Source organism: Amborella trichopoda, chromosome 7, assembly GCF_054954075.1.
Source record: "Amborella trichopoda isolate Santa Cruz 75 chromosome 7, AtrichopodaSantaCruz75HAP2 v2.0, whole genome shotgun sequence".
NCBI lineage: Eukaryota > Viridiplantae > Streptophyta > Magnoliopsida > Amborellales > Amborellaceae > Amborella > Amborella trichopoda.
In genome coordinates this window covers 41,539,365-41,564,934 of record NC_142342.1, presented here as the reverse complement: position 1 = coordinate 41,564,934, position 25,570 = coordinate 41,539,365, and the positions used below count along the sequence as shown (strand labels likewise).

At 36.5% G+C, this 25,570-nt stretch overlaps 1 protein-coding gene across 3 annotated transcripts; it reads left to right on the top strand.

Moving 5' to 3' along the window:
* Window positions 1–24,960, top strand: TPP2 (tripeptidyl peptidase ii). 3 transcript variants are annotated; one of them, XM_088871415.1, is made up of 35 exons: window positions 1–681; window positions 766–844; window positions 934–1,007; window positions 1,224–1,333; window positions 1,429–1,509; window positions 1,924–2,010; window positions 2,113–2,255; window positions 3,401–3,551; window positions 3,642–3,764; window positions 4,162–4,245; window positions 4,378–4,565; window positions 4,860–5,034; window positions 5,365–5,486; window positions 5,623–5,702; window positions 6,128–6,186; window positions 8,147–8,301; window positions 8,702–8,880; window positions 9,093–9,205; window positions 9,352–9,522; window positions 10,747–10,875; window positions 11,072–11,172; window positions 11,270–11,387; window positions 12,417–12,496; window positions 12,624–12,696; window positions 13,489–13,574; window positions 13,951–14,002; window positions 14,084–14,218; window positions 15,217–15,288; window positions 15,734–15,826; window positions 16,236–16,328; window positions 19,204–19,302; window positions 19,450–19,542; window positions 19,698–19,739; window positions 24,184–24,387; window positions 24,538–24,960. In XM_088871415.1, exons 1-35 carry the CDS (start codon window positions 378–380, stop codon window positions 24,694–24,696), a joined length of 4,107 nt encoding a protein of 1,368 aa, XP_088727541.1. In that variant the 5' UTR covers window positions 1–377; the 3' UTR covers window positions 24,697–24,960. The 3 variants fall into 3 exon arrangements, with proteins under 3 accessions (XP_088727541.1, XP_006827655.3, XP_088727542.1); XM_006827592.4 differs by lacking the exon at window positions 19,698–19,739; XM_088871416.1 differs by lacking the exon at window positions 19,698–19,739 and having other exon boundaries at window positions 1,429–1,512.
* Window positions 24,961–25,570: the final 610 nt, after the last annotated feature.

Here is a 25,570-nt window from a genome sequence, read left to right as displayed (position 1 = left end):
GTGGTGAAGAAACTAAGGCTGCATGAGTCATTTTAAGATTTAATGAGGACGCATTATTTATTATGCACCTTATCCTTACTCTCTCAAATTCGTTTTAGTGCAGACACTGCACCACTGCACGTCTCCCGCTTCGTCTGCCGGAATCCGGCCGGAATTCCCTTCGCCGGCCGGAAATCACCGGAAAGAAGCCCTCTTCAGCAAACCCAAAAACCAAGAGAGAGAAAATGAGGAGAGAGAGGAGCATGCATGTGCCACTTCAAAGTTCCTTTTTAGAGAGAGAGAGAGTGATTCGGAGATGACGACGCTGACGAAGAACGCTAAGATGCTTACGTGTACAACATAATGCGTAGCCTTTAGAGAGAGAAAGAGAGAGAGATATGCTTTTGCGTGCCATATATAAAGCTCCGATCGGCATTGAGCGCTCATTTGGGGGCCCTCTCTCTTTGGCCTTCTCTCTCTCTAGAATCTCTACTCCCGGTAAGAGTAGCAGTTACAGTGGGAAAGTTGGTGTGAGAAAGGCGATGCCTACTGGTGCTTCGGACAATGGCGCCCTGCGTTCTTTTGGCCTGAACGAGTCGACGTTTCTAGCGAGCTTGATGCCGAAGAAGGAGATCGGTGCTGATCGATTCCTTGAAGCTCATCCTGAGTATGATGGGCGTGGCGCCATTGTTGCAATTTTTGGTAATTTTTTGTCAAATTCTCTTCTTCTTCTTCCTCTCTCTCTTCTCATTCAGTTCAATCCACTAACATGGTGACTATTTGCAGATAGTGGAGTTGATCCAGCTGCTGGTGGTTTGCAGGTGACCTCAGATGGAAAGCCCAAAATCATAGACATCATTGATTGGTAAGGGAAATCTTAAACTTTACTTGGATTAATTTCTCTGTTTTGGAGCAAACTTCTTTTAAGGTAACAAAACATTCTCTCTATTCCAGCACTGGAAGCTGTGATATTGACACTTCAAAAGTGGTTAAAGCTGATGAAGATGGCTGCATCGATGGAGCTTCAGGTTGGTATTATAACATGAATGTTTTTTTTAAGGGTAATAGTTAGGCATCCATTAATGGAAGAGCAACTGTTTCTATGATATTGGTTTAAGCTAGGGTAGGTCACTACCCGGTGGACTATATTTTTCCATTTACCCTTCTCCATTGGATTGTAGAGATTATAAGTGGATCGGGGCTTATTTGAAGCTCTGTGTTTAAAATACCCTACATAATACTAGGTACACGTTTGGTGGTGAATAAATCATGGAAGAACCCTTCTGGGGAGTGGCATGTTGGCTACAAATTGGTTTATGAGCTCTTTACGGGCACTCTAACGTCCCGTTTGAAGGTAGGGTGCACAGATGTATATGACTAAATCCCTTTCGAGAGTTTCTATTATCCACTAGTTTAGTTTTGTTTGAAGAATTTTACCTGTTTTGGCAGAAAGAGAGAAAGAAAAAATGGGAAGAGAAAAACCAAGAAGCAATATCAGAAGCACTGAAGCATCTAAATGAATTTGATCAGGTAGCTTGCAATTCTTTCTTGCTATATTTCGTAGTATCTTGACTCGTGAGCATAGTATTCTACCTAGGAAAAAAATTCAAGCCCAAGTAAATGATAGTTGAGTACAAAGTAACTACTGAAATTAGCAGAAGTTCTGTTTTGATTAGCAAGCATCAGATTTTGACTTTCAGAGTCTTATTCTCAAAAAATGGGAAGAGAAAAGAATATCTGTTAGTTTTCAGTCTTAGGCTTTCAAGAAAGAGAGCGTGAGTAAAGCATGATCCTGATATCTAAGTTGCAATGGACCTTTCTCACACACGCACACATGCAGCCCATGCTATTGTGTGCAGCCTTCACTTGGTTAGTCATTCAATGATAGAGTATTTACTGTTTAATTGGGTCCATTCCATTAATGAATCAATTGCCTATATGCAGAAGCACAAAAAAGTGGAGGACATAAACTTGAAAAAGACTAGAGAGGACCTTCAAGCTAGGGTTGATTTTCTTGAAAAACAGGCTGAAGTGAGTTCCTATATCTGTATTTGCCAAGTTTAGCTTCTCTATTTTTATATCGAACTCTTTTTCTTTTCTTGCTCATCTGATATGTGACTTCATTTTCTTCAGAGTTATGAAGATAAGGGTCCCATAATTGATGCTGTTGTATGGAATGATGGTGATGTTTGGAGGGCTGCACTTGATACCCAAAACCTTGAGGATGACCCGGAGAACGGAAAACTTGCAAATTTTGTTCCCATGACAAACTATAGGTTTATTACTCTGTTTTGCTAATTATTTGCAAAATAGTGATTTCTATTGTGGTTTAACTCATTATTGAATGTGCATTGCAATCAGATTTTTATAAGATATATTGTAATCCAATGGACAATAGTAAATTTATGCTCCATCGACGTTAGGGGTGGCAATGGGTCGGGTCTAGGTTTTGGACCTGGACCCGACCTGTCAGGTCCAAAAATTGGACCCATACCCATACCCGTCGGGTCTCGGGTCCACCCCATTGGGTCTCGGGTCCATTGTCACCCTCACTATGAGCTTCCTTTTTTCTTTTTTTTTGCCCCTTTTTTTACCATTATATACCCGTATTATTGGCAACATGGTCACAATCATCCGCTATTAAATTTCAAGCTGTGTGATTTGTTGTTTAATAACTAAAGATGACTACTAGTTTTACTTATATACGATCCTTAATACACCCAAATGAATAGGGCTTAAAGCAAAGTATTTTATCTCTAACAGTTTACGGGTATGGGTCGGGTTCAGCTGGACCCAGGCCCTGACCCGTATAGTGTTCGGGACCAAGTTTTGGACCCGGACCCAACCCACCGGGTCCAAATGCTAGACCCATACCCAACCTGTGTTGGGTTCAGGTCCATTGCCACCCCTGATCGACGTTGTGACCATCTGTTGATATAGTGAACAATGATAATGAGCGAGTGAAAACACCCATTAGCAGCAGTCTAGCTCTACGGTGTGTCTCCCTCTCTCTCCATCATTGTTCAGAATTGTATTGCACGATGATGACCAATGGACTATCTCTTTTTCTCTCATTTTCTTCAAGTTTAGGGATAGATCTATCATGGCCTGTACCATGTCATAAAAGAAAACATACAAAGGCTATGGGCTCTAAATTTGTCCAATTTTTTCACTTCAACAGAATAACAAGCTCTCTGTTTTCCCTCTATGAATCAGCTTGTTTTTTTCTTCTGTTGAGGAAGTAAAAACAAAATTACACTCTGAGAAGTAAAAATGTTATAAGCACAAATTAATCTACCTCCATAGTGGTTTCTTTAGGACCTTATTGGTTAAGAAGGTTTTCTGTTGACACAGATATGTTTATGAAAAGTTCCATATCTTGTTATTTCATGATATGCTCAATCAGGAAGTATCTCTGCAGGACAGAATTGAAATATGGCATATTTAGCAAATTGGACGCATGCTCCTTTGTTACAAACATTTACAATGATGGAAATATACTCAGCATTGTCACAGACTGCTCTCCCCATGGCACCCATGTTGCTGGAATAACAGCTGCTTTTCACCCAAATGTATTTCTCTCTCTGTTTCTTTTGTTGTATCCATATTCTGAGGTACTTTTGCTTACTGCTAATTTGGAACAATCGCTACTGGACTTTTAGGAACCCTTACTAAATGGAGTTGCACCAGGTGCACAAATTGTTTCATGTAAAATTGGTGATTCACGTCTGGGTTCAATGGAAACAGGCACTGGGCTGATTAGAGCTATGATAGCAGCTGTGGAGGTACATGTTGATTATTGAGGACTTTCTCTATATTTGACTATCAGGGACTTTATTTATCCTATTATCACACAAAATTATACTATAATGCAATGGAGAACCATTGTCCTTTGGGTCATTCACTGTTTGACTTAGATAGAGTGGGCCCACCACTCGGATTGTGAACTGCTCTGGGGGTCCTGCTCTTTATCTCCCTTGATCATTCTCCAGTATTTCATAGGAGGGTCATGATGCCAACTGATTATAAATTTATGCAGAATTGCATTGGCCTGCGGTTTATTAATTTTTTCTCCTGATCGCGACATATAAAACTTTTCAATGTTCCTTGACAGTCAATTATTGTTCTTGGATAATTCATTGGGTCTTATTGCTTGTTCAAAAACTCTGATGTTCTTAACAGCACAAGTGCGACCTCATCAACATGAGTTATGGGGAGGCGACCATGCTCCCTGACTATGGACGTTTTGTTGACCTTGTAAACGAGGTGCTTTCTAAATTACCTGTGCTCTAGTTTGTTAGCAGCGTATCTTTTGTTTTGTTTTCAATTAGAAACAGTACAGTTTGTCTGGGAAAAAAGTTTCCACTGTGATCTGATATTTTTCAACGGTTGCTCCAGGTAGTGGACAAACACCGTGTAATATTCATTAGCAGTGCTGGCAATAGTGGGCCTGCATTAACCACTGTGGGTGCACCTGGTGGAACAAGTTCAAGCATAATAGGAATTGGGGCATATGTCTCGCCTGCCATGGCTGCTGGGGCCCACTGTCTGGTTGAACCTCCTTCTGAAGGCTTGGAATACACTTGGTATGCGTTCTATTGTTTGCAAGAAATTTCGAAATTTCACATAATGACTGTCTTTTCTCGCCCTCTCTAATAAATATATCTATTGTCTGTGCTCTTATGCTTACAACTTGGTGTATACTTTTCCCCATTGATTTATGATTATAGAAAAGGAAAAGAAGGCTATTGAATATGGTCTCGAGGTAGATCTCTTCATTAGAGCACTGGAATGGTGCTCTAGGTTTCCAATTCTACACGGCTTATTCATTTAATCAATATGCTTTTGTGATGGCATTCTCATCGCCTTTGATTTGACAGGTCTAGTCGGGGCCCAACAGCAGACGGTGATCTGGGTGTTTGCCTGAGTGCACCAGGTGGGGCAGTGGCCCCTGTCCCTACATGGACCCTGCAGAGCCGTATGCTTATGAATGGAACTTCCATGGCATCTCCATGTGCATGTGGAGGAGTTGCTTTGTTGATTAGTGCAATGAAGGTTTCCTCTGCAATCCACTCTTTGGTTCTGAATATTTTTTTTCATCCAGGCTGGGAAATGTAATATAATCCAGTGGATTATGGAAGACCATAGTTCATTGGGGTGATCACCATCCTATGGAATGACGGGTGATGGTGGAGTGAGAGTGGCACCAATTGGAACTGTGCATCTACTCTCTCTCCATCCCCTTCTGTCATTTCAATGGGCATTGATGACTCAATGGACTGTTCTTTTCCCTTGATCCATTGGATTATAGTGTAACTTTCCATTCTCTTGACACCCAATAATATGTGTCCACAATTTTACTGAACGCTTGTCATGTCTTTGCAGGCGCAAGGCATCCCCATCAGCCCATACAGTGTACGCAAAGCGTTGGAGAACACTGTAGCTGCTGTGAGCTCTCAACCTGAAGAGAAATTATCTACTGGACAAGGTCTTCTTCAAGTAGACAGGTTATTTTATGATGGGTTGCAGATCCAGTTGTTGGCTTTTTGGTTGTACTGTTCATTATTATTATTATTTTCTCATTAAGTCAAATCTTAGTTGGTTTCTTTGACTCTTGATAACTCATTATTATATTTATTGCAGGGCACATGAATACATACAACAGTCAAAGGATCTTCCTTGTGTATGGTATAAAGTAAATGTTACTCAAACAGGGCAAGAAGGTAGGGTACCATCTTCTCAAAATTCCTCAAGAGTTTTTGATTTAGCTTTCTTGTGTCGTCCTGGAGGTTGAAGATTACTGTATTAAAATGAGTGAAAGTACATTATAAATCCAACAGATGAAGTAAAGCAATGGTCCATTGGTGTGTCCCTTGAAAGTGTTAAAAGATGTAGAACAGCTATATGTTTGGGTGGTAACATGGTGATACTAGTTAACAGAGCGTACTAATCTCCATAAATTGTGTGGTTTCATCATAAAGCAGAAATTGTTTCCTTTACTCGTGAAATCTATTTAAATATTTGTTAAGAGTTCTCTACACCTTTTATGTTCCTTTCTCAAATAGTTCGTTGCGGTTTTTGTCTTGTTACTTCAATACTTAATAGACGGTTCCCTGTGAAATGATCTCATGGAAGCCTATATTTGTAGCCCCTATAACAAGAGGCATCTATCTGAGGGAGGCCAGTGCTTCTCAGCAATCCACAGAGGTACGATTTCAAGTTTACAGAATGCTTGTTTAGCTTCATCAAATTCCTGAAATTTATTTAGGTCTCTTTTTTTTGTGGATGTCATCCTTCTCCCTCTTTGCTCTTTCTCTCTTGTTTTCTTTATGTCAAACTTATGAGTTACAAAATCTGCCCATAAAAAGGAAAAGTTTTGTGCTACTAAGTCTGTTGCTGTCCAGTATAATCATTTTTCTTATAGATGATACCATTGAAAAACTGTAATTGATATTAGGGTCGTAAACTGACAGCTATTCGTGATTTGTACATTTCTTTACGAGTCATTTGATACAAAACATCATTTTATCAAAAAAATGAATATACCTTAAAGTATGGTAGCTTAATTAAATAAAACCTTGATTTTTTTTTCCGTATTCTTAATTTCATTGTTGCTCTACTTCTTTATGAGTGTATAATGATGAAGGTGCACAACTTAGGTTCGTTGGCATGGATGCTAAATGAGAATATGGATGCATTTATTGAAATATGTGGCATTTCTTAGGGTTTAGCTTATTTGGGTTTATACTTTTAGGTAAATAAATTTGGGTTTAGCATTCTGCTGCCTATTGTGGGTCCTTTAGCGTGTGATTTTTTTTTTCTATTTATTTTTCTTTTTCATGGTATTTGTGACATTTGGGTCAAAACTTTTTCATGGTATTTGTGACACTTGCTAGAGCAAAATTTGAAGCAACGAATAATATCTCGTTTGACTATCTATGGGGATTGAACTTTTAATATTGTATACAGATTATGTTGCAATGTGATGAAACATGTCCGGTTATCAGAACCTTAAAATTGATAGAATTTTAATTCCTAGAAAATCTAATCATTTCATCAAGTGTCAAAACATATGATAGAAATGTGGGATGGCATAGAGAATTCTCTTCTTTGTGTGCATTAATGGAGTTATAAATTGTGCATCTAGCATTATGTATGGAAATGCTTTTATATTTAGTAGTATGTTCATAGCTTGTATCAATGTTAAAAAAAATGGATGGGGGCGCCTTGGTGGCTAGGTTTGTGGTGGCGTAGGCGAGTGCCCATACTAGGGTGTGCTAAGGTGTTATTTTTTTTTTGGGTGGGGGAAGGGGGAAGTATACATATAGGCACCCGATACACACACACGCACATATATGTGTGTGTGGGGGGGGGGGGGGGGAGCGAGAGAGAGAGCATATCGGCCTGTGTGAGTGTGAGGGAGGTCTCGCATCACCACTTGGAGGACATGTTCTTCTTTTTTTATGTAGAGAGGGATTGAGAACATGAGAGAGAGGGGTCCGTCAAATCGAACACTGGGAGGTCATCTTGTTCTTTGTCTTCTTCTTATGTAGAGTGAGAGCATATTGGTCTCTGTGTGTGTGCGTCAGTGAGAGAGAGAGACGGAGGGGCCTCGTGTCAAACGCTTGGAAGGAGAAAGTACTTTTTTCCCTTGGCCAAGGGCTTTTTTGCACCCTCGGCCAAGTTACATCAAGGTGCTGCCTAGGCTCCCGCCTTGAGACGACCGCCTCGGCAGGCGCCTAGGAGTATGTTCACCAAGGGCTACCTCCTAGGGCACGCCTAGGCATTTTGAGGGCCTGGCCACCTAGGCGGTCAACTTTTTGTTTGTCCCGTACAAAGTGAGAATATGGACTTTTTTTGGGGGGATTTATTGGTGTTATACATTGTGCTCCTGCTGCTTTTATTATTACTAAACATTGAAATTTCATTAAGGGATGAAAGTGACAGAAAAGAGTCCAAATTTAACAGTTCTATATAGTTATTTCATGTAACACCCATTTTCAGATAATTATATTTTCCAAAGGGTTGATGCTGCTATTCAATTTTTTGAATGTCATAACATTTTAATTTATCAAGTCTTTGGATTTAATATCGAGATTATTTTTTGTATTACAAGTTTTATTGTGTGAGAATGTAATTTGCTATGGTTTTGCTCCTTTTTATGCAGTGGACTATTCAAATTGAGCCAAAATTTCATGAAGATGCAAGCAATTTGGAACAACTAGTTCCTTTTGAGGAGTGTATCCAGTTGCATTCTAGTAACCCGTTGGTTGTTAGGCCCCCAGAGTATCTTCTCCTTACACATAACGGGCGTAGCTTCAAGTTAGTACACATTCCCTATTTCATTGATTAGATATGTCCTATATTACTGAAAATCTAACTTCTTGGCTAAAACACCAACTTCTTAGATTATTAAGTATCATGTTCATAGCTTTTGAGAAAATCAATTTTGAGGTTGTAGTTTTCATTAACTTAATGAAATGCCAGAAGATAAATATAACTCTGTTGTGCAATTGGTGCCACACCTCTGATGAAAGCCTTCATTTCGGCTTTTCCCGAGTTTCTAATGGCGTCTTTGTTTTGGGTAAAACATGCCTCCTATTGGCCTCTGTGTTCTTTTGCTGCTTAGCCTTATGCATCCGATGATGCTGCATGTTGGTGATGCTATCTTTGATTGTCTTAATGGTTTTCTTCACATTTGAGACACTGTCTTCTCTTGCAGTGTAGTTCTGGACCCAGCCAGTCTCAGTCATGGAGTTCATTACTTTGAAGTTTATGGCACTGATTGCCAGGCCCCTTGGCGTGGACCCATATTCAGGGTGCCTGTTACTATAATAAGACCCATAGTTTTGAAAAATATGCCTCTGGTTTTGTCTCTAACAGGGATGTCATTTATGCCAGGTACCACTTTTGAATTAATGGAGAAATTTGGAGGCCCTAAATCGCTTATCAGATATATATTGTTTCTTATTAAGTTAGGATGACTTACAATCATTTCCAGGAGCTAACCATGAAATCAAATATGTATTTATTCTTGTTTGTTCCATTTCTTTTTATCTAGTTTGATCGTACCTTTTCTCACTTTGCTTTTGCTCAAATTATTGCTTATGTAGGTCATATTGAACGAAGATTTATTGAGGTGCCAGTTGGTGCCACGTGGGTGGAGGCGACCATGCGAACTCAAGGTTTGGATACTTCTAGAAAATTTTTTATCGATGCTGTTCAGGTGAGGCTCTATATAAAAAATTAACATTTTAGTACATTGATTTCTTTTGGGTTTAATAAAAATAAATTTATTCATAAAGAAAAAAGAAAAAAATGAAGAATAGCCTACTTCATTGTATTGGGAGTGCACTAATATGCCTTTTGCAGTTATGCCCTAAGAGGAGACCGATTAAGTGGGAGAGTGTTGCATCATTCTCTTCGCCATCTATTAAAAGCTTCAGCTTTAAAGTTGAAGGTGGCCGGACGTTGGAACTTGCTATTGCTCAGTTTTGGTCAAGTGGAATTGGCAGTAATGAGGCCACGATTGTGGATTTTGAGGTATCCCTTATTTTAAGGTCAATTTTTGTAGTATCTCCTGGTGAATAAAAATTTGAAGATTTTCCACTCCTTGTCATTATGTTCAGCAACTATTCTATGTAATTTCCTATAATTCTCTAATGATCATTCCTACATGTATTTCCTTTCAACATTTATGCGTTTATTTTACAAATCTACCCTATAGCATCATACGTTTTCATGCATGCGTAGATGTTGGCATAAGGGAGAATAAATAGGAGCGTGAATTTGGAATTCCCCTCCATGCCTTTTTTTTCTCTCCAATTTTTCAAAAATCCCTCTCTAGGAGAACAAACAAGTTTAGAATTCCTAGATTATAGTTCTACTCATATTTTGTTATTGATATTTATCTCTAAGCACACTTAATAAGTGTGTCTCTATCGCTAACTCAAACTTATTTCTAGACTCTCTCTCTCTCTCTCTCTCTCAAAGGGGTAGGGAAAGTAGAACTCTTCTCTCATCTCAAATTTTCTTGAAATTTCAATTCTTTTGTTATAAATTGGTGTTAATAGTTTACAATAAAGAAATTAATATATTAATCTTAAAAGATTTTCATAAATGGATATTATAAATTAGAAATCTTTTAAAAACAGTTTAAAAATCTAACTATTTTATAATGACATAAATTAGCTGAAATAAAATAAAACTTTAAAAATGTAAAAATAAAATAAATAACATAGAAATCTTTTTGAACATAGTTTGAAAAGCTAACTATTTTATTATGATATAAATTAGTTAAAAATAAAAGATAAATTTTAAAATATGAAATGTTAGATAAATAACATAAATTAGAGCTTTGTGCAATGCACATGAGATTAGTTAGTTTATGTGTGTGCATGTGTGTGTCTCTTTTTGTGCTTGTGGAGAAAAGATTCTATAAGACTACATGCTTATGGCATAAGCTCGTTGGAGCTGACCCAAAATTTTGCACACATGTATATCATATCGGGGTGATCTAAATTGAAAAAGACAATTTCAAATCGCATTAAAATAAAAGGAGATGGATGAACTGTTATTACCACACGACGTTTTCTTGTTCCTTGTTTGTATTTTTCATATTGAATTCTTATCTGCTAGGTATTCTTTTACGAGTTTACTTGTTTTAATTTCATTTTCTTCTAGTGCTGACTTGGTTGTATTTTATAGTGATTTCTGAGAATGACTGTCAATAATAAACTTTTTTCTGTTATCTTGATATATATTCAGGTTGAATTTCATGGAATTAATGTCAATAGAGCAGAAGTGGTACTTGATGGAAGTGAAGCAGGGAAAAGAATAGAGGCAAAAGCTGTATTATCATCTGAGAAGCTTGCTCCTTCTGCTGTCCTGAAAAAGGTAAATTGATGGGTGATGCCGGAGAGAGTGGGATTCGCTTTTGGTATCATGTCCTGTTTTGTTGGTTCCCAATCTCTCTCACTATTATTGTCCATCATTTAATTTGATATTGATGATTCCTCGGACTATGGCTTTTCCATAGTTCATTGGATTATACTGTTCTTGCCCTTGCTATCGTATTTTGCTTTTCCTGCAGATCCGAATTCCTTATCGACCAATAGAATCTGATCTCAGTCCTTTGCCTACAATTCATGACAAGTTACCTTCTGGCAAGCAGATTCTTTCATTGACACTTACGTACGTAATGATGATTTAGCTCGAAATATTCCTATGGTTGCTCTCTGTTCTTCTTCCTTTATAACGTCTGATTTTCCCCTGGTTTCTGCTTATACAGTTACAAGTTTAAATTGGATGAAGGAGCTGAAATAACACCTCGGGTGCCTCTTCTCAATAATCGCATTTATGACACAAAGTTCGAATCACAATTTTACATGATTTCAGATTCAAACAAGGTTCTCAGATACCTCTATACTCTTGTCTGTTAATTTTTGGCATCATTTCTCATCACTTGCCTATAATTAATTTCATTTTGTTCAGTTTTTTTCTATGTTCTAACAATAAGAAGAATCTGTTAGCATAAAATAATATGAATATCAATGATTTACTGACTTTCATAATACTGTAGGAATGTTTATAGTATCACTTTATTGTTCTTTTCCTCTGTAATCTCTACATTCGAAGTTCAACGCAGCCTAAAAATAGATCCCAAGAAGAAAGGAGAGGGATCTTCCATAGTGAAATCCACAAAGTCCGATGGCCCCATACGGTATTGCAGGTTCATTCATACTTGAAGATGCTTTAAAGCCTCAGCTGCGTGGTTGGGTTCCCTTGAGGTTGTCATCCAATTCAGGTCACCCCGGAGAGAACCTCTAGAGCTCTCATTCTAGGTGGATGTTCTGGAGCTGATTGTCACCAATGACTCAATAAAATACTACCTTGACCTCCAAATGCCAAAATGTTGGAGGGATTGCCACTTAATTGAAGATCTAAATCCCTTGCACTTCATCTTGTTTTATTGTTGGTTGTTTTGAAAGATCACATCATTAGAAGGTGCTTACCCTCCAGAAAAATGGAAGGAGATGGGAACCCATAATTCCTTTTTCTCATTAAGTGGAATTTATGATTCCATCTTGGTGATCCTCATGACATATTAAAAATATGGAAGGAAACACAAATTATATCGTTCTCCTGCTGACTATGGTATACATGGAGGTATGTGGTGTATTCCTTGAATCTTTCTGTTCTAAAGGGGTATATGAATCTTTCTTTTAGGATCTTAGGCAATGTGATGCAATTGTGCCAATGCATGTGTGAACATGCATGTCTTGCATGTATTTATGTAGAGGAATCTTTATCTGAACTATAAATGGATGTCTTTATGTACATTAGATCTAATGTTTTGTTAATAGTTAAATTTGATCATGGCCTAATGCTTTTATAAATAATTGATGACAAAAGCTTAATGTATGTACTGCTTTTAGCGTGTGTATGGAGTTGGCGATGTTTATCCAAAAAAAGTGAAGTTAGCAAAGGGTGAATTTACACTCCGGCTGCATTTAAGGTATGTCCCTGTCTTTTAACGGTACAGTATGGGAAATACATCTTATGGTGTTTCAATTCTATCATACTTTACCAAATTGTTTTGCCCAATTTGCTCTTTTGTATTCATGCCTATTATTTCTCTCCAGGCATGAAAATGTACAATATTTGGAGAAAATGAAGCAGTTGGTTTTGTTCATTGAGAAAAACTTGGAAGAAAAGGTAACCCTTCAAGGTCTTTTTATCATCTACCCTACGATAATATTCTGAGGTTCTTTTTATCACTTATGCTAAGCTTCTCTTGCCTACAAAGTTTATGGACTTTATATTCAATTTTCATTATTTATGTGGCACCTTGATCTCTATCATCCTATTCAAAAGTGTGTGCGTGTGCTGTGGTCTTGAATCTCACCTTCCCTCAATGATCCTGCCTATGATGAACATGGTCTTTATTCTTTCTTCTGATAGCTCCTCCTCTAAACAATGTTGCACTCAAACCATGAGGACTGAGAGTAGAGCCCCTCCTTTATATGCCTTCCCCCCCCCCCCCCCCCCCCTCCCCCCCTCCCCCCCCCCCACACACACACACACACACAATATGCATCACAGGGAAGGTGCCTTTCCTCTTGGGATGCATTGACTGGTCTCCGTGGATTTATACGGAGGGAGTTGCCTTTCCTCTTGGTTTTTATTCTTTCTTCTGATAGCTCCTCCTCTAAACAATGTTTCACTCAAACCATGAGGACTGAGAAAGGGGCTGTCGCAGAGTTGCCTCCATCTCCTCTTTATGCTTCACAGGGACCAAGAATGTAGTAGTAGTAGTAGGTTCTTTGTGAATTTATTTCTTCTTTTTTTTGTTTACTTTTATTACTCAAATTGAGTGTTGCTGAATTTTTCAAGTATCCAAAGACAACTATACTAGTTACACAGTCTATGCTCTCTTTCCATCATAGATAAAATAGATTGAACTGACCATAATATATCTTACTAGCATATATTTTGTTTGGAGATCAGGACTTTATGAAATTGAGCTGCTTCTCACAACCGGATGGTCCTTTAATGGGGAATGGCGTCTTTAAAAATTCAATTCTGGTTCCAGGGTATGTTCCTGGTTATATTACAGAGAATGTATATCATACAAATACAGAGAAAGTATATTATAGTTATCATAAGCGACTAGATTATGGTGTAAGCTACTCCAAAGGGCAGAATCCATTTGTGGTGTAAGCCACTATATCAACTGTCTGCTCCGGATTATGGATGGTGGAGATTAACATGATCAGGTTAGGACATTCACTGAGGTCAATTAATCTCCACCTTTTACCGGGAATGGACAGTGGATGCCCTATGGAGTAGTTTTTAACATAATCCATCGGTTCATGGTTTACTTTCCCCATGCAGCCTCCCATAATTACTTGGAGCCTATAAAATGTTTTTAGCAGATAAAATATTATTCATGCATTTGTTTTTTTGCAGGAAAACAGAAGCCTTTTATGTGGCCCCACCATCTAAAGATAAGCTTCCAAAGGTAAACCATCTCCACTAACTTTTGTAATATGTAACAAAGAATTTGTTGGTCTATGTTAACCTCTTTCGAGATCTGTTTTAGGGTTGTGTGACAGGTTCCGTGCTAGTGGGTTCAATTTGCTATGGAAAACTCTCACTTGGGCTCAGGAAAGGGGGGCAAAATTCACAAGCATGCCCTGTAACTTATCGAATTTCTTATATAGTACCTCCTCCTAAGGTTAGGAAAGATCAATTGTTCAATAGTGACTTTGACATCATTAGGAGTTATTGATTTCTTTCATTTCTTGGGTATATTTGTTTTTTATGCATGGGTGCTGTTATTCAAAATTTGACATCTAACTTGAAATGCATTGTAGAATATTCCCTTGTTTCCCCTCCTTCCATTTTCTATGAATATTTTTGCAGGACCTAATTACATCATTAAATAATGTCTCTGAATTTGATGGTCCGTTCTTTTAAAGAGTGCTCTTTTATTTTCAATCTTCATTTTTCAACATTTATTCACTTTTCCTAGATTGGCCAAAACCTTGTTCTTCATAAAAAGCCTCATTATGTTAGTTCAATTGTACGTCTTAGAGAAATTATCCCATGGTTTTCTACTTTCTATCAGTTCATGTGGAAAGAGTGTATATTTTCTTATATTCATCATCATCATCCAAGCCTTATCCCAATTAATTGGGGTTGGCTACATGAATCCTATTCCTCTATCTAGGTTCAGGATTCATGATAAGATGTGGCAAAAATTTATGCTGGCTGCTTACCTAATGCAACCCACTTCTTATACCCGGGCTTGGGACAAGTTAAGGGAAAGTTTAAGGTCTTCACCCTTTTAGACCATATATGTTCTTACATTATGTTTTCATATTTATTTGTTTTGTACGTTTTCTCCAATTTTTCTTCAAAATCCCCTAAACACTCAAATTTCTAAAAAATGCCTCTGCTTATTAAGTGTGACCTGCATATTGTGCAACTTTACCTAAACTTTACGAATCTTTTCACTGTCTATCTGAAATAAGAATAAGTTTAGTTCCCTCAATATGACCCTTGTGTCTAAAACTCATGTGCCGAATTTCTTTTCCCCTAAATCTGTTTTTTTTCTTTCTTTCCTTACAATTTTTTTCCTTAACAGTTGTAACATGTGCAATAACTATAAAATATAGCTCTCATAAATCCAATATTCTTTTTTCTCTTCCTGCAATGCATGATTCTTGGCAGATTGATGAAAAAGAAAAGGGGAAGGATAGTTCCAGTTCCAAGAAAAGCCTTCCTGAAGGCCTTGATGACGAGGTACTTTTGTAATGAAAGATTCACAACTATTAATATTCAAGCTCTGTATATTAACTTTGCAAAACTATTCTATTTGATCATAATTTTTAGACTTGAAATATGTCCTTGTGAACTGAAAGCAAGTTTCCTTAATGATTCTCAAGTACTGCAATAAGGAATCCCTTTAGTTGACAAAAAGGTAAAATAATGAAGCCTCTATAGCCTATGAACAGTACATTAAAGGGAAAGTGGCAACAAATTTCCTTATTTATGAAGTGACTTTTCTTTGATATTCCTTTCTACTCTTTCACAGAACATAAAGACAAAAGAAATATACATCTGACGATGTAAAAGACAGATATATAAGTGCAAACAGGAAAATATGTTTTGCTTCTTTTATTACTATGATACTCAAATTCACAATTCATAATTTGTTCTCTAAAGAACTCCCTCTTGTCATGGGCAGATTCGGGAAACCAAGATAAAGTTCCTTTCAGGTCTTCCGCAGGGAACCGAAGAAGAGCGGCTGAAATGGAAAGAATTTTCTGGCTCTCTCAAGGTGAAGTTTTGTTTTGAATGTGGATTATGGCAGTAATTGTGGACAAATTATTGGTGTGAAAGGTTGTTTTTTTTTTTTACATGTGTTGATTATTTAGGGTTGGCGTTTGGGTTTTGGGTTTTAAGGTTTATGCCAAGCAGTGCTGATGTGCACGTGTGCATGCTTGTGCCTGAACATGATGCGAATGTGTGTGTGCGTGGAGAGAGAGAGAGAGAGAGAGAGAGAGAGAGAGAGAGGCCATCGGAAGTTATTTAATACTTTGGTTGACTGAGACCGGCCATCTAAAGTTATTTAATACTTTGTTTGACTGTTAGACTGATTGTGAAATATTTAGGGAAAGGCAAGGGTTGATTCCTTCAACTAATACATTTTTTTGCATGCATCACAATTCTCTTAACTTTTCTTGCAGTCAGAATATCCGAAGTACACGCCACTACTTGCAAAAATATTGGAGGGTTTTCTTTCTAAGGATTCTGATGATAAGATGACCCATAACCAAGAGGTAATCCCAGTAACTCTGGTGAGAATTTACGATTTTTTTCGGTTAATCTTATTCTCCACATATTTATTTGTAGCAAGTGAGTAATATCTTGATTCCTTGTTAAGCATGCTGTTGTATGGAAGTACAAAAGCAATTATATTTGAAAATTTGGAACTGGTTTCCATGATTTGCACTTACGATAGACGTTCTTTTAAGTTCAAAAGTGAACTTGTTTATAAAATTCAATAAGGATGATCAGTATTTTATCATAGAAAGTATACCTCATTTCACCAAATAAAAAAAAGTATATCATAACTCACTAGTTTATGTAAAAGAAAACCTTTTTATGTGGCACCAGTGACATATAAAACATATGTGACTCCTATTCTGAGCCATCCAATCTAGATGGATGGCTGAGCAAGCTTCAATCAGAATGTCACGCTTTACATGGTTTTACTTATAATTTTTTTTTGGGGGCATGCCCCCTCTTTGCATGGGCTTACCCATTGAAAAATGTGTATATCTTGTTCATAAAATGAAATAACCAAAAATCCCTGTAAGTTACACAGGCATTTTTATTATTGGAGTTATTTTTCTTTTTTTTATTTGGCGCCTGCTAGTGAAAAGGGGGGACCCTCAAATTTCATCTCACTATGATTTGTAAAAAGGACTAAAAATAAATATTCAAAGCCAAGGTTTAAAAAAATGTATCGGTTCTGGCCTAAAACAAATTAAAAAAATCACTACAATTTTCTAAAAATAGTATTTTTTAAGTTTCAAAAAAAATTGGGGGTGTTACATTATGTACTTTCATTATTTAAAAAAATACTTGACTACTGAGATGTTGTTTCCCTCTTTGGATGCTTGTGTAATTATTAATTATAATTCATTATTATAATATTTTGTCAAAATGATTTAAAAAAGTATTAAAAAATATTTCCATATTATAAGATTAAAAAATAATATGTCCTATAAACTGAAATTAGTATCACATCAAGATAATGTGTTGTAAGATGCACGATTTGTGAGACTCAAATTTCATCTTTTTTTCATAGTCATACAACTCGATGTCGAGATGATCAATTAGAGGGTTTTGCAACATTAAAGCAACCTTTTCCAATGGATTTTTTAGGTGCATCTGTAGTTCTACATTTTAAGGTTGCAACCTTATATAGTTTTTCCATCAATAAATACAATACAAGATCTGGTTCTCAATTTATATCAATGTATAACTATTAATTATAATATAAACATAATTAAAAAATATTAGAAAACATTTTCATATCATATGATTAAAACTAAAAATATAACCCTTTATAAATTTCAATGTTATGGCATAAAAAAAACTTCAAAAAAGATTTTTCTCTTAAAAAATGGAAAATAACGATATCAAAATTCAGAAAATTAAAAAAAATATTAAATCACACACCATATGCATAAATAAACTATATGCATCATGAGCCCCAAATTTATTACAAAATTATTTTTAGAACACGATTTCTCAAAATCCCCAAAACCTGTTCGCATTAAATGGCCCAAAATTGATGCTTTTTTTATTTTTTATTTTAATTTCTATCTATTGTATTGGATCTGTAATATGGAATACAGGTTCACTACGATCATTTTGAATCAAATTTCAAGAAATTTGATTCAAACTTGTGGGGTATGGTGGAAATTTAAAATCTGCGGTACATTCATGCAAAATAAAATTGATAAGAAAACAAATACGAAGTGAAAATTAAATATACCTGATTTATATGAGAACTAAATCTCTATAGATCATAAAACCCATTGAAATTGGATCAAGATCGACCCAAATCAGCACGTTGTCTTCAATTTTAGTTGACTGTTGAAATTTCAGGAACTTTTCAGTTTCATGCCTTCGGAAGCAAAATCGATGGGGAATCCTAGTTTAATCGAGCAAGAATACTGTATAGGATTCAATTATCTTCAAATAGATACAAATTTCCGAAAATTTGGTTACAAATCGATGCTAAAATCTCTAGGAACGCAGATTTGTACAAAACCTTCAAAAAACCCCTTTTTTTAATCCACAAATCTTAGATTGTTACTCATAATTGATTGATTATACGTTTTATAACCATTTTTCATTTATTTGAGAGCAATAATTCTCCAAAAAGTGTTGCGAGTGGATAAAAAATTGACCAAACAATAAAATCCCGTGAAACTTGAAAAGTGGGCCTCGGCGATCCGCTACAGTGGAATCACCAATTCTAGGGGTGAAACGGTCGGTTCCCGATACATTGAGGGAACCAGTTCGGGTAGGACGATTCTTGATTTTGATCAGCCGATTATGATCCAGATCGACTATTTTTTAAATCTTGTTTTGAGTTGTTCGATTAAAAGAGATGATCAGAGGTTAACTTGTGTCATTATGGCTGAAGCTATCTCAACAGTCCATTCAAATCGGAAGGCTGAGAATTGTAGTCACATTTTTTTTTGTCGGTAATGCCGAATATAAACGTTTCCTTTATGTCAAGTCACATACATATTTTTATGTCGGTAAACCACATAGAAAGGTTTCCTTTTATGTAAAGCCATAGTTTTTACGATCATCACTATCCATTGAAATAATGGATGTGATGGAGAAAGAGTAATGAACTTAGATGGAGAAAGAGAGGGACGCCCTTAAACCGGACATAGGTTTTCTATTGTCCATTGGATAAAAGGGAATTAGGACATCTCTAAAGGATTAGGATTAGGACACCTGAACGGGTCTATGATGAAAAACCAAATTTTCGTGTGCATTTCTTGAATTTTTATATAATCTTTAACCAGATTGAAAGGATTAGGGCATCTCTTAATCTTCAGTTTTCTTTAAAATTTGAAATTCCTTTTGCTTTCATATTTATGAGTTATCCTGTGAATGTTGCAGATTGTAGCTGCAGCCAATGAGGTTATTGATAGTGTCAACAAGGATGAGTTAGCCAAATACCTTTTAGAGAAGATTGAACCTGAAGATGAGGATGCAGAGGTCCACATGACACCTGCTTAGAAGTTTTTTGAACTCCGATGATATTTTGTTGATATGTGTGTTGCAAGGGAGAGAGAGAGAGAGAGATAGAGAGGGAAGGGGAAAATTGTTTCCTTACCAGATGAATTTTGGGTTTTCATTTTGTAGAAAATTAAAAAGAAAATGGAGACAACTCGAGACCAATTAGCAGACGCATTGTACAGAAAAGGACTTGCACTTGCGGTGATTGAGACACTCAAGGTTTGTGCACTGTGCAATTTCCTTTTAGTCATCTGCTTTTAAGTTTTGTCTCTCTTTAATCTTTTTGCTAGGTGTCTTAGGGGAACAGTTGCTAATGTAACTCACAAGATCCGATTATTTCCCTGGAGGCTCATCCCTCCTTTTTCTCGTTGCAGCTAATCAGGATCCCTGTGGCAATATGGGAAGTACTTGACAATGTCAGATATTGGTTTTTCGTTTTTGATAACTTAATTTCTGATCTTGGTTGTTTCTTCTTCCCTTAAAAAATATTTGCCTGAAATGTTAACAAATTCATATTATATATATATATATATATATATGGAAAAAGCTGGGATTAGCCCACTAGCTCATATGAACATAGGAGCCCAACGGTCTCGATTGAATCTAAATCGATCTGACAGTCATAATCTCATTTCGTGTTTAAATTTTAATTTTTTTTTACAAATCCAAATCATTTGAAATTTTAGGCGTGTGTTTTTCTCATTAAGGCGCATCTAATAAAAATATAAAAAAATTATTCAGAAAAAATGACCAAAATACCCCCAAAATTTTTCGGGGGTATTTTGGTCAATTTAGTTTATGAAAAATATTTTTTTGATATTTTTCGAAGATTCAACTATTTTTGATGAACACACTCCTAAAATTTCAAGTGTTTTGGATTTGTAGAAAAGAAATTAAAATTCAAATACTACCGGACATCCGTGATCATCAGATCGACTCAGATTCAATTTGGGCCGTTGGGCACATATGTTCATATGAGCTAGTGGGCTAATCTCAACTTTTTCATATATATATATATATATATATATATATATATAAATTTTCAATTTTTTCTAATTTTCATAGATCTCTTAATCTACACTATTTTTGAATTTTTAAACTTTATAAATAAAGATGAAAATATATTTTAAGGCTATCATAGATTTTTAGTAATGAAACCACATTTCTCAACACTATTTAAAGGTAGGCTCTAATTTGATGGTTTAGAGCCTAGGCTCTATACAAACCGCACCCATATATATATATATGGAAAATTTTATATAGAGCCGAGGCTCGAAACAATGAAATTTGAGCCTACGTCAAAAATTTCATTAGAAGATGTCGTTTTGATACCTAAATATCTTCAAATTGATCATCTCGACATCAATATGCATGGACATGAGAAAAAATTGGATTTCAAGTTTTGAAAATAGTGCATTTTGTAATGCATTTTTGGACGGTCAATTTCAGGTTTTCATAGACCGGTCGTTCTACACTATTTTTAAAGCTTTAAACTTTTAAATAAATATAAAGATATGTTTTAACGCTATGACAAAGATTTCCAGTACTGAAACCACACTTCTCGACACTATTTTGAAGTTAGGCTCTTATTTGTTTGTTTAGAGCCTAGACTCAAGTGTTCAAGTTTTCATAGATTCACCTATTTTTTATGAATACCCGCCTCAAATTTTAGGTCATATCGATTTGTAGAAAAAAAATTAAATATGAAACACTACCGGACAATCGTAACCGTACAATGAACTTTGTACAGTGATGAGGGTAGGCGAAATCACTATTCATTTTCACCTATAGGCGTTTTGTAGCATCTTCCATATATATATGCATAAGTAACTACTATAGATCTATGATCTTTTGACCTTTTATGAATCTATATTACAAAATGAATATGAACTTATAAACAAAAAAAACATATAAAATTTTATTCCTTTAAAATAGTAAAATACCTTCTCAAACGAACTCCAATTGCGCTTACAACCAGAAGAGGTAGTTGTCAAGCTCAAGATTTGCATAGCCATCTTTTGGAGGTTTGGAGCGTTACTCCCATGTTACCTCCACCACTGGACTGCAATATGTGGGCAACCTTTAGAATTAATTTAGGTATTAAATGTTATCAGAACTTGAAAGAAAATTATAAATTTATATTTTATAAAACAAAAGTACATAAGTCAAAAGAATATTACTTGGTTCGTCTTTGTTTTTCTGCCTTAATACCATATCTTTCCCAAATGACATCAAAGAACACTTGTACGAAATTAGCTCTTCAATTGATACCTTATCTTGGATATTTGGATTAGGAATTAATTTCTGAAGGCGCTCATTAAAACCATCCATAATTACCCCTTTTGACTTAATATCTGCACCTACATAAAAGAATTTGGGGCTCAAGTAGTACTCTGCTACATGCAATGGTTTATAGAGCTGCCTATCTCATTTATCATCTATAATCTCTCAAATTGGGGCATACTTCGCTGCATCATCGTCCAAATTCTCTACAATCTCATTTTTAGCCATTTCAATTGCATCATATATAAGGCCCATGGAGGGCTTATCAGCATCAACCAATCGTAAGACCTTCACCAAGGGAAAAAATACTAATGTCGTATACTTCACCCCACACCAAAAATATTTCAAAAGAATAATATCTCGTGTCTTCTTTCCCTTGGCATCTCTAGACCACTTACACCTACTTCACTCCTTTGAAGCAAACATAGATCTCAATGTGATCCTCCTCTTGTATATGCTCTGTAGACTAAAGTATGCAGTGGCAAATCTAGTGACCTCAGGCCTCATTAGCTCTCTCTTTTTTGTAAACTTGTGCATCATGCTGAGGGTAAGTATGTGACTGTATATGAAGATAGTAACCTCCTTAATCTTAAAAATAATTTCTTTAATGGGAGGCAATTCACCAAGCATAAGATCTACGTACTGTGCAGTGCAAGGAGTCCAAAATATGCGAGGCTTCTTTTGTCAAAGCAAATGACCTGCAGCTAGATTAGGAGCAGTATTATCTGTGACCACTTGAATTACATGTTCCCCTCCAACCTCCTCAATATCTTATCAATGAAAGAAAATATATAATGCGCATCATGAACATCATTGGAAGCATCGATTGAGCGCAAAACTGTACTTGTGGGACAATTTACTAATAAATTCATGTTACTCTTTCTATCACTCCACACATCTGTCATCAAAGAAATCCCAAATTTAGCCCATCCTTCCTTATGAGTCTTGAGATATTCGTTAGTGTACTCGACTTCTTTCTTCAGTAGTAGCTCTCCAATCTCATAAGGAGTTGGAGCTTTCAAACCTGGCCCAAATTGCCCAATTGTTTCCAACATAATATGGAAGCTATTCAAACTAGCAGTGTTAAAAGAAATGCCCACATGGTAAAACCATCGAGCAATATACTGAATCACCCTGGCTTTATCTTCCTTTTTAAACCTATTTTCATTTGTCACTTGTTTTTTCCCTTTTCTTTTGAGGTGTAAAGAAACTATCTATAAGCCCTCTCGTACGAGCCTTCTTAGACCCAAAAGCCCTCTTGGTCTTAGAGCTCTGAGTACCAACCATGACTACCTTTTCTTCCCCCTCTTCATCATCCTCTTCTTCAGTTTCAGTATTATCATAAAAAATATGAACTCTTGACTTTAATTCTGCTATATCCTTTTTTTTTGCAATTTTTTTACTCTTTTCAACTTCAATGTATTCCAAAATTTCTTTCTTTACAAGATCTGGGACTTTCTTACATGGGGCGACATCACCTCTAATACTTGCAAGGTGTTTCTTAAATCTATTTATGCCGGCATTAGAAACAAGTCCACAGAAGTTGCGCATAATTTATTTCTGTCATTCTTATCCCGGTTAACACAATATTTCCATCCCAAATCTCCACCCCTAGTAGACCCCGCAGAAGACATCTCAAATTGAAAAAATAAATCTCAAATAAAGATTACAGATTGACATTTTCTATCCAATCTCTGATCTTTGATGTTGGCTATTTTAGTCGAGCTACGAATCAACTTAAAAGTCTTCTAATACCACCAATAGCACCCTAAAAATAATTTCAATCAGAAAAACAAACTTTTTCAATCTACAAGAAGTATTTTCGATTCTAAGCAATTGCTTTAGATTCTCATAAATAAGGTTTCTTGTTTTTTTGTTCAGTTTGGGGTTGAAAATAAAGCCCTAAACTTATTTTATTCAAACTTGAGGGTCAAAATGACCTCCTTTGCCCTTTTGGGCGAAGTTAAAAAAAAAAAATCGTAAACTGTGCTGCGCGTTGGGCGCCCGCCCAGGTATAGCCGCCCGTGTTGGGGCCCCCAAGTCCAGGTGTGCGGAAAAAAAATTTTGGGCGCCTAGGAGCCGAGCGGTCCTTTCTTTTAAACATTGAATTAGAGATGAAAATAGATTCTCAAGCCATCCTAAGAATTTTTATACCAAAATTATATTTGTGATAAAATTTAAAGGGGTGCTTTAATTGGATTGTTTAAGGTTGCAACCTTATTGAACCCACACCCATATATATATATATATATATATATATATATTATATGCCTGAGAAATTTATCTTGTATCGTACTGATCATATTTGATCAATCTTTGTTATTAATTTCAAACTTTTAGGGTCGATTAATTTAATAATTGTCATATTCTACCTCTTTTGGGGCAAAAGGTAAGATAGAAAGGTGCTTATTATGAAGAAAATGCCGGTATTTTTGCAGCCATCTTCATCAGACTTTCTAATGATAGCTCACAGAAAAAGGAATCAAGTAGTAGGTTTACTGGTTTAGTATGTATAAATTCTTTTAGTTGGGCACTATTCCCATAAATCATTAACTCCAGGATATAAATTTGTACCAGACTGAGAAGGCCTTGTCTAAGGAAGCAGAAGAAGATTCTGGGAAGACATTAACAGAATCTGGCCATGAGTCCGGTGATACGGCAGACAGTTTTGAAGAGAACTTCAAAGAGTTAAAGAAATGGGTCGATGTTAAATCCAGTAAATATGCGTTACTTTTGGTTACTCAAGAGAGGCGCTGTGGGCGACCCGGTACGGCATTGAAGGTGAGCCCCAGTATAAAAATTAAAACTCTAGCCATTCTTTTTGTCAGAACATTTCATGAATTAGCAAACATCATCGTGTATAATTACTGAAAGTTTTACATTGAAAGATCATGTTCTTAATATCCAATAATGGAATGGTGTTTTGGGCAGGTGCTGAATGATTTGATTCAGGAGGATGCTGACCCTCCGAAGAAGAAGCTCTATGAGCTGCGGATCTCTCTGCTCGACAAGATTGGCTGGGCCCATGTGGCAGCGTATGAGAGGCGATGGATGCACGTGCGTTTCCCGCCTAGCCTCCCCCTATTTTAACCGCAAACCATGTCGTTCCTTTTCATTTTTTGTTGGTTAGGGAGGCGCATTTGGTACTAACCGCCATTGCGATTGCATTGAACGACATTCATGTTACTCGTCTTCAGTTAGCATTGCTCATTTCTAAACAGCTGTTGACCATTACATTAGAAACAGAACAGCTACTATGAATCCTTTTCTTGAGCCGGTTTATGAACAAATTTGTCCATGCACCTGCCAGGGCTGCCCGATAGATAAATGCAATTTTTTTGCTGCCGATGGAAATCAGAACACCACCACATCCGAAAAATGTTATTTGAATGCTGCTCATTCGGAGTTGCCATTCGAAAGTGGCACGTGGTTTTTTTTTTGGGTAATTCAGTGCTCGTACTTTTTTTTTTTAAGTAGATTAGGAGTTAGATTTTTGAACGTGTTAGTGTGGCGGTGTTAGTGGTAGGATTGGAAACTACAATGTGGGGACCAGGTGTAGGGATGCTACCGTCAAGATCCAACCTCATTACTACAAAAACGTAAGTCAGTGGGGATTAGGGTCCCTCCCATTTGGTGAGAATGGAGTCAGGGATTTCATCATAGGGCTTGTTGGTACTACTGTTAAGGTTCCAGTCCATTCTCAAAAAAAAAAAAGTGTCGATGGAGATTTGGCTCCTACCTTTTGGTGAAAATGGAGTCAGAGATTTCCCTATAAAGCTCGGCAATACAAGTGCCAAGTCCTTGGCCATTATCAAAAGGGTAAGTCAAAGGGGACTAAAGTCGGATGTCAGTGGGGATTAAGTCAGTGGGATTAACTCAGGCTATTAACAAAAGGGTAAGTTAGTGGAGATTAAAAGTGGTATATCTATGGGGTTTTGGGCCCCTATCCTTTGGCAATACTACT

What these genes read in the sequence shown, in the direction of transcription:
- TPP2 (XM_088871415.1), top strand. Translation starts at nt 378, where the DNA reads ATGCTTTTGCGTGCCATATATAAAGCTCCGATCGGCATTGAGCGCTCA. An exon ending in GTTCCCATGACAAACTATAG is followed by an intron (nt 2,256 to 3,400) that starts GTTTATTACTCT and finishes GTATCTCTGCAG; the next exon opens with GACAGAATTGAAATATGGCA. An exon ending in CATAACGGGCGTAGCTTCAA is followed by an intron (nt 8,302 to 8,701) that starts GTTAGTACACAT and finishes CTTCTCTTGCAG; the next exon opens with TGTAGTTCTGGACCCAGCCA.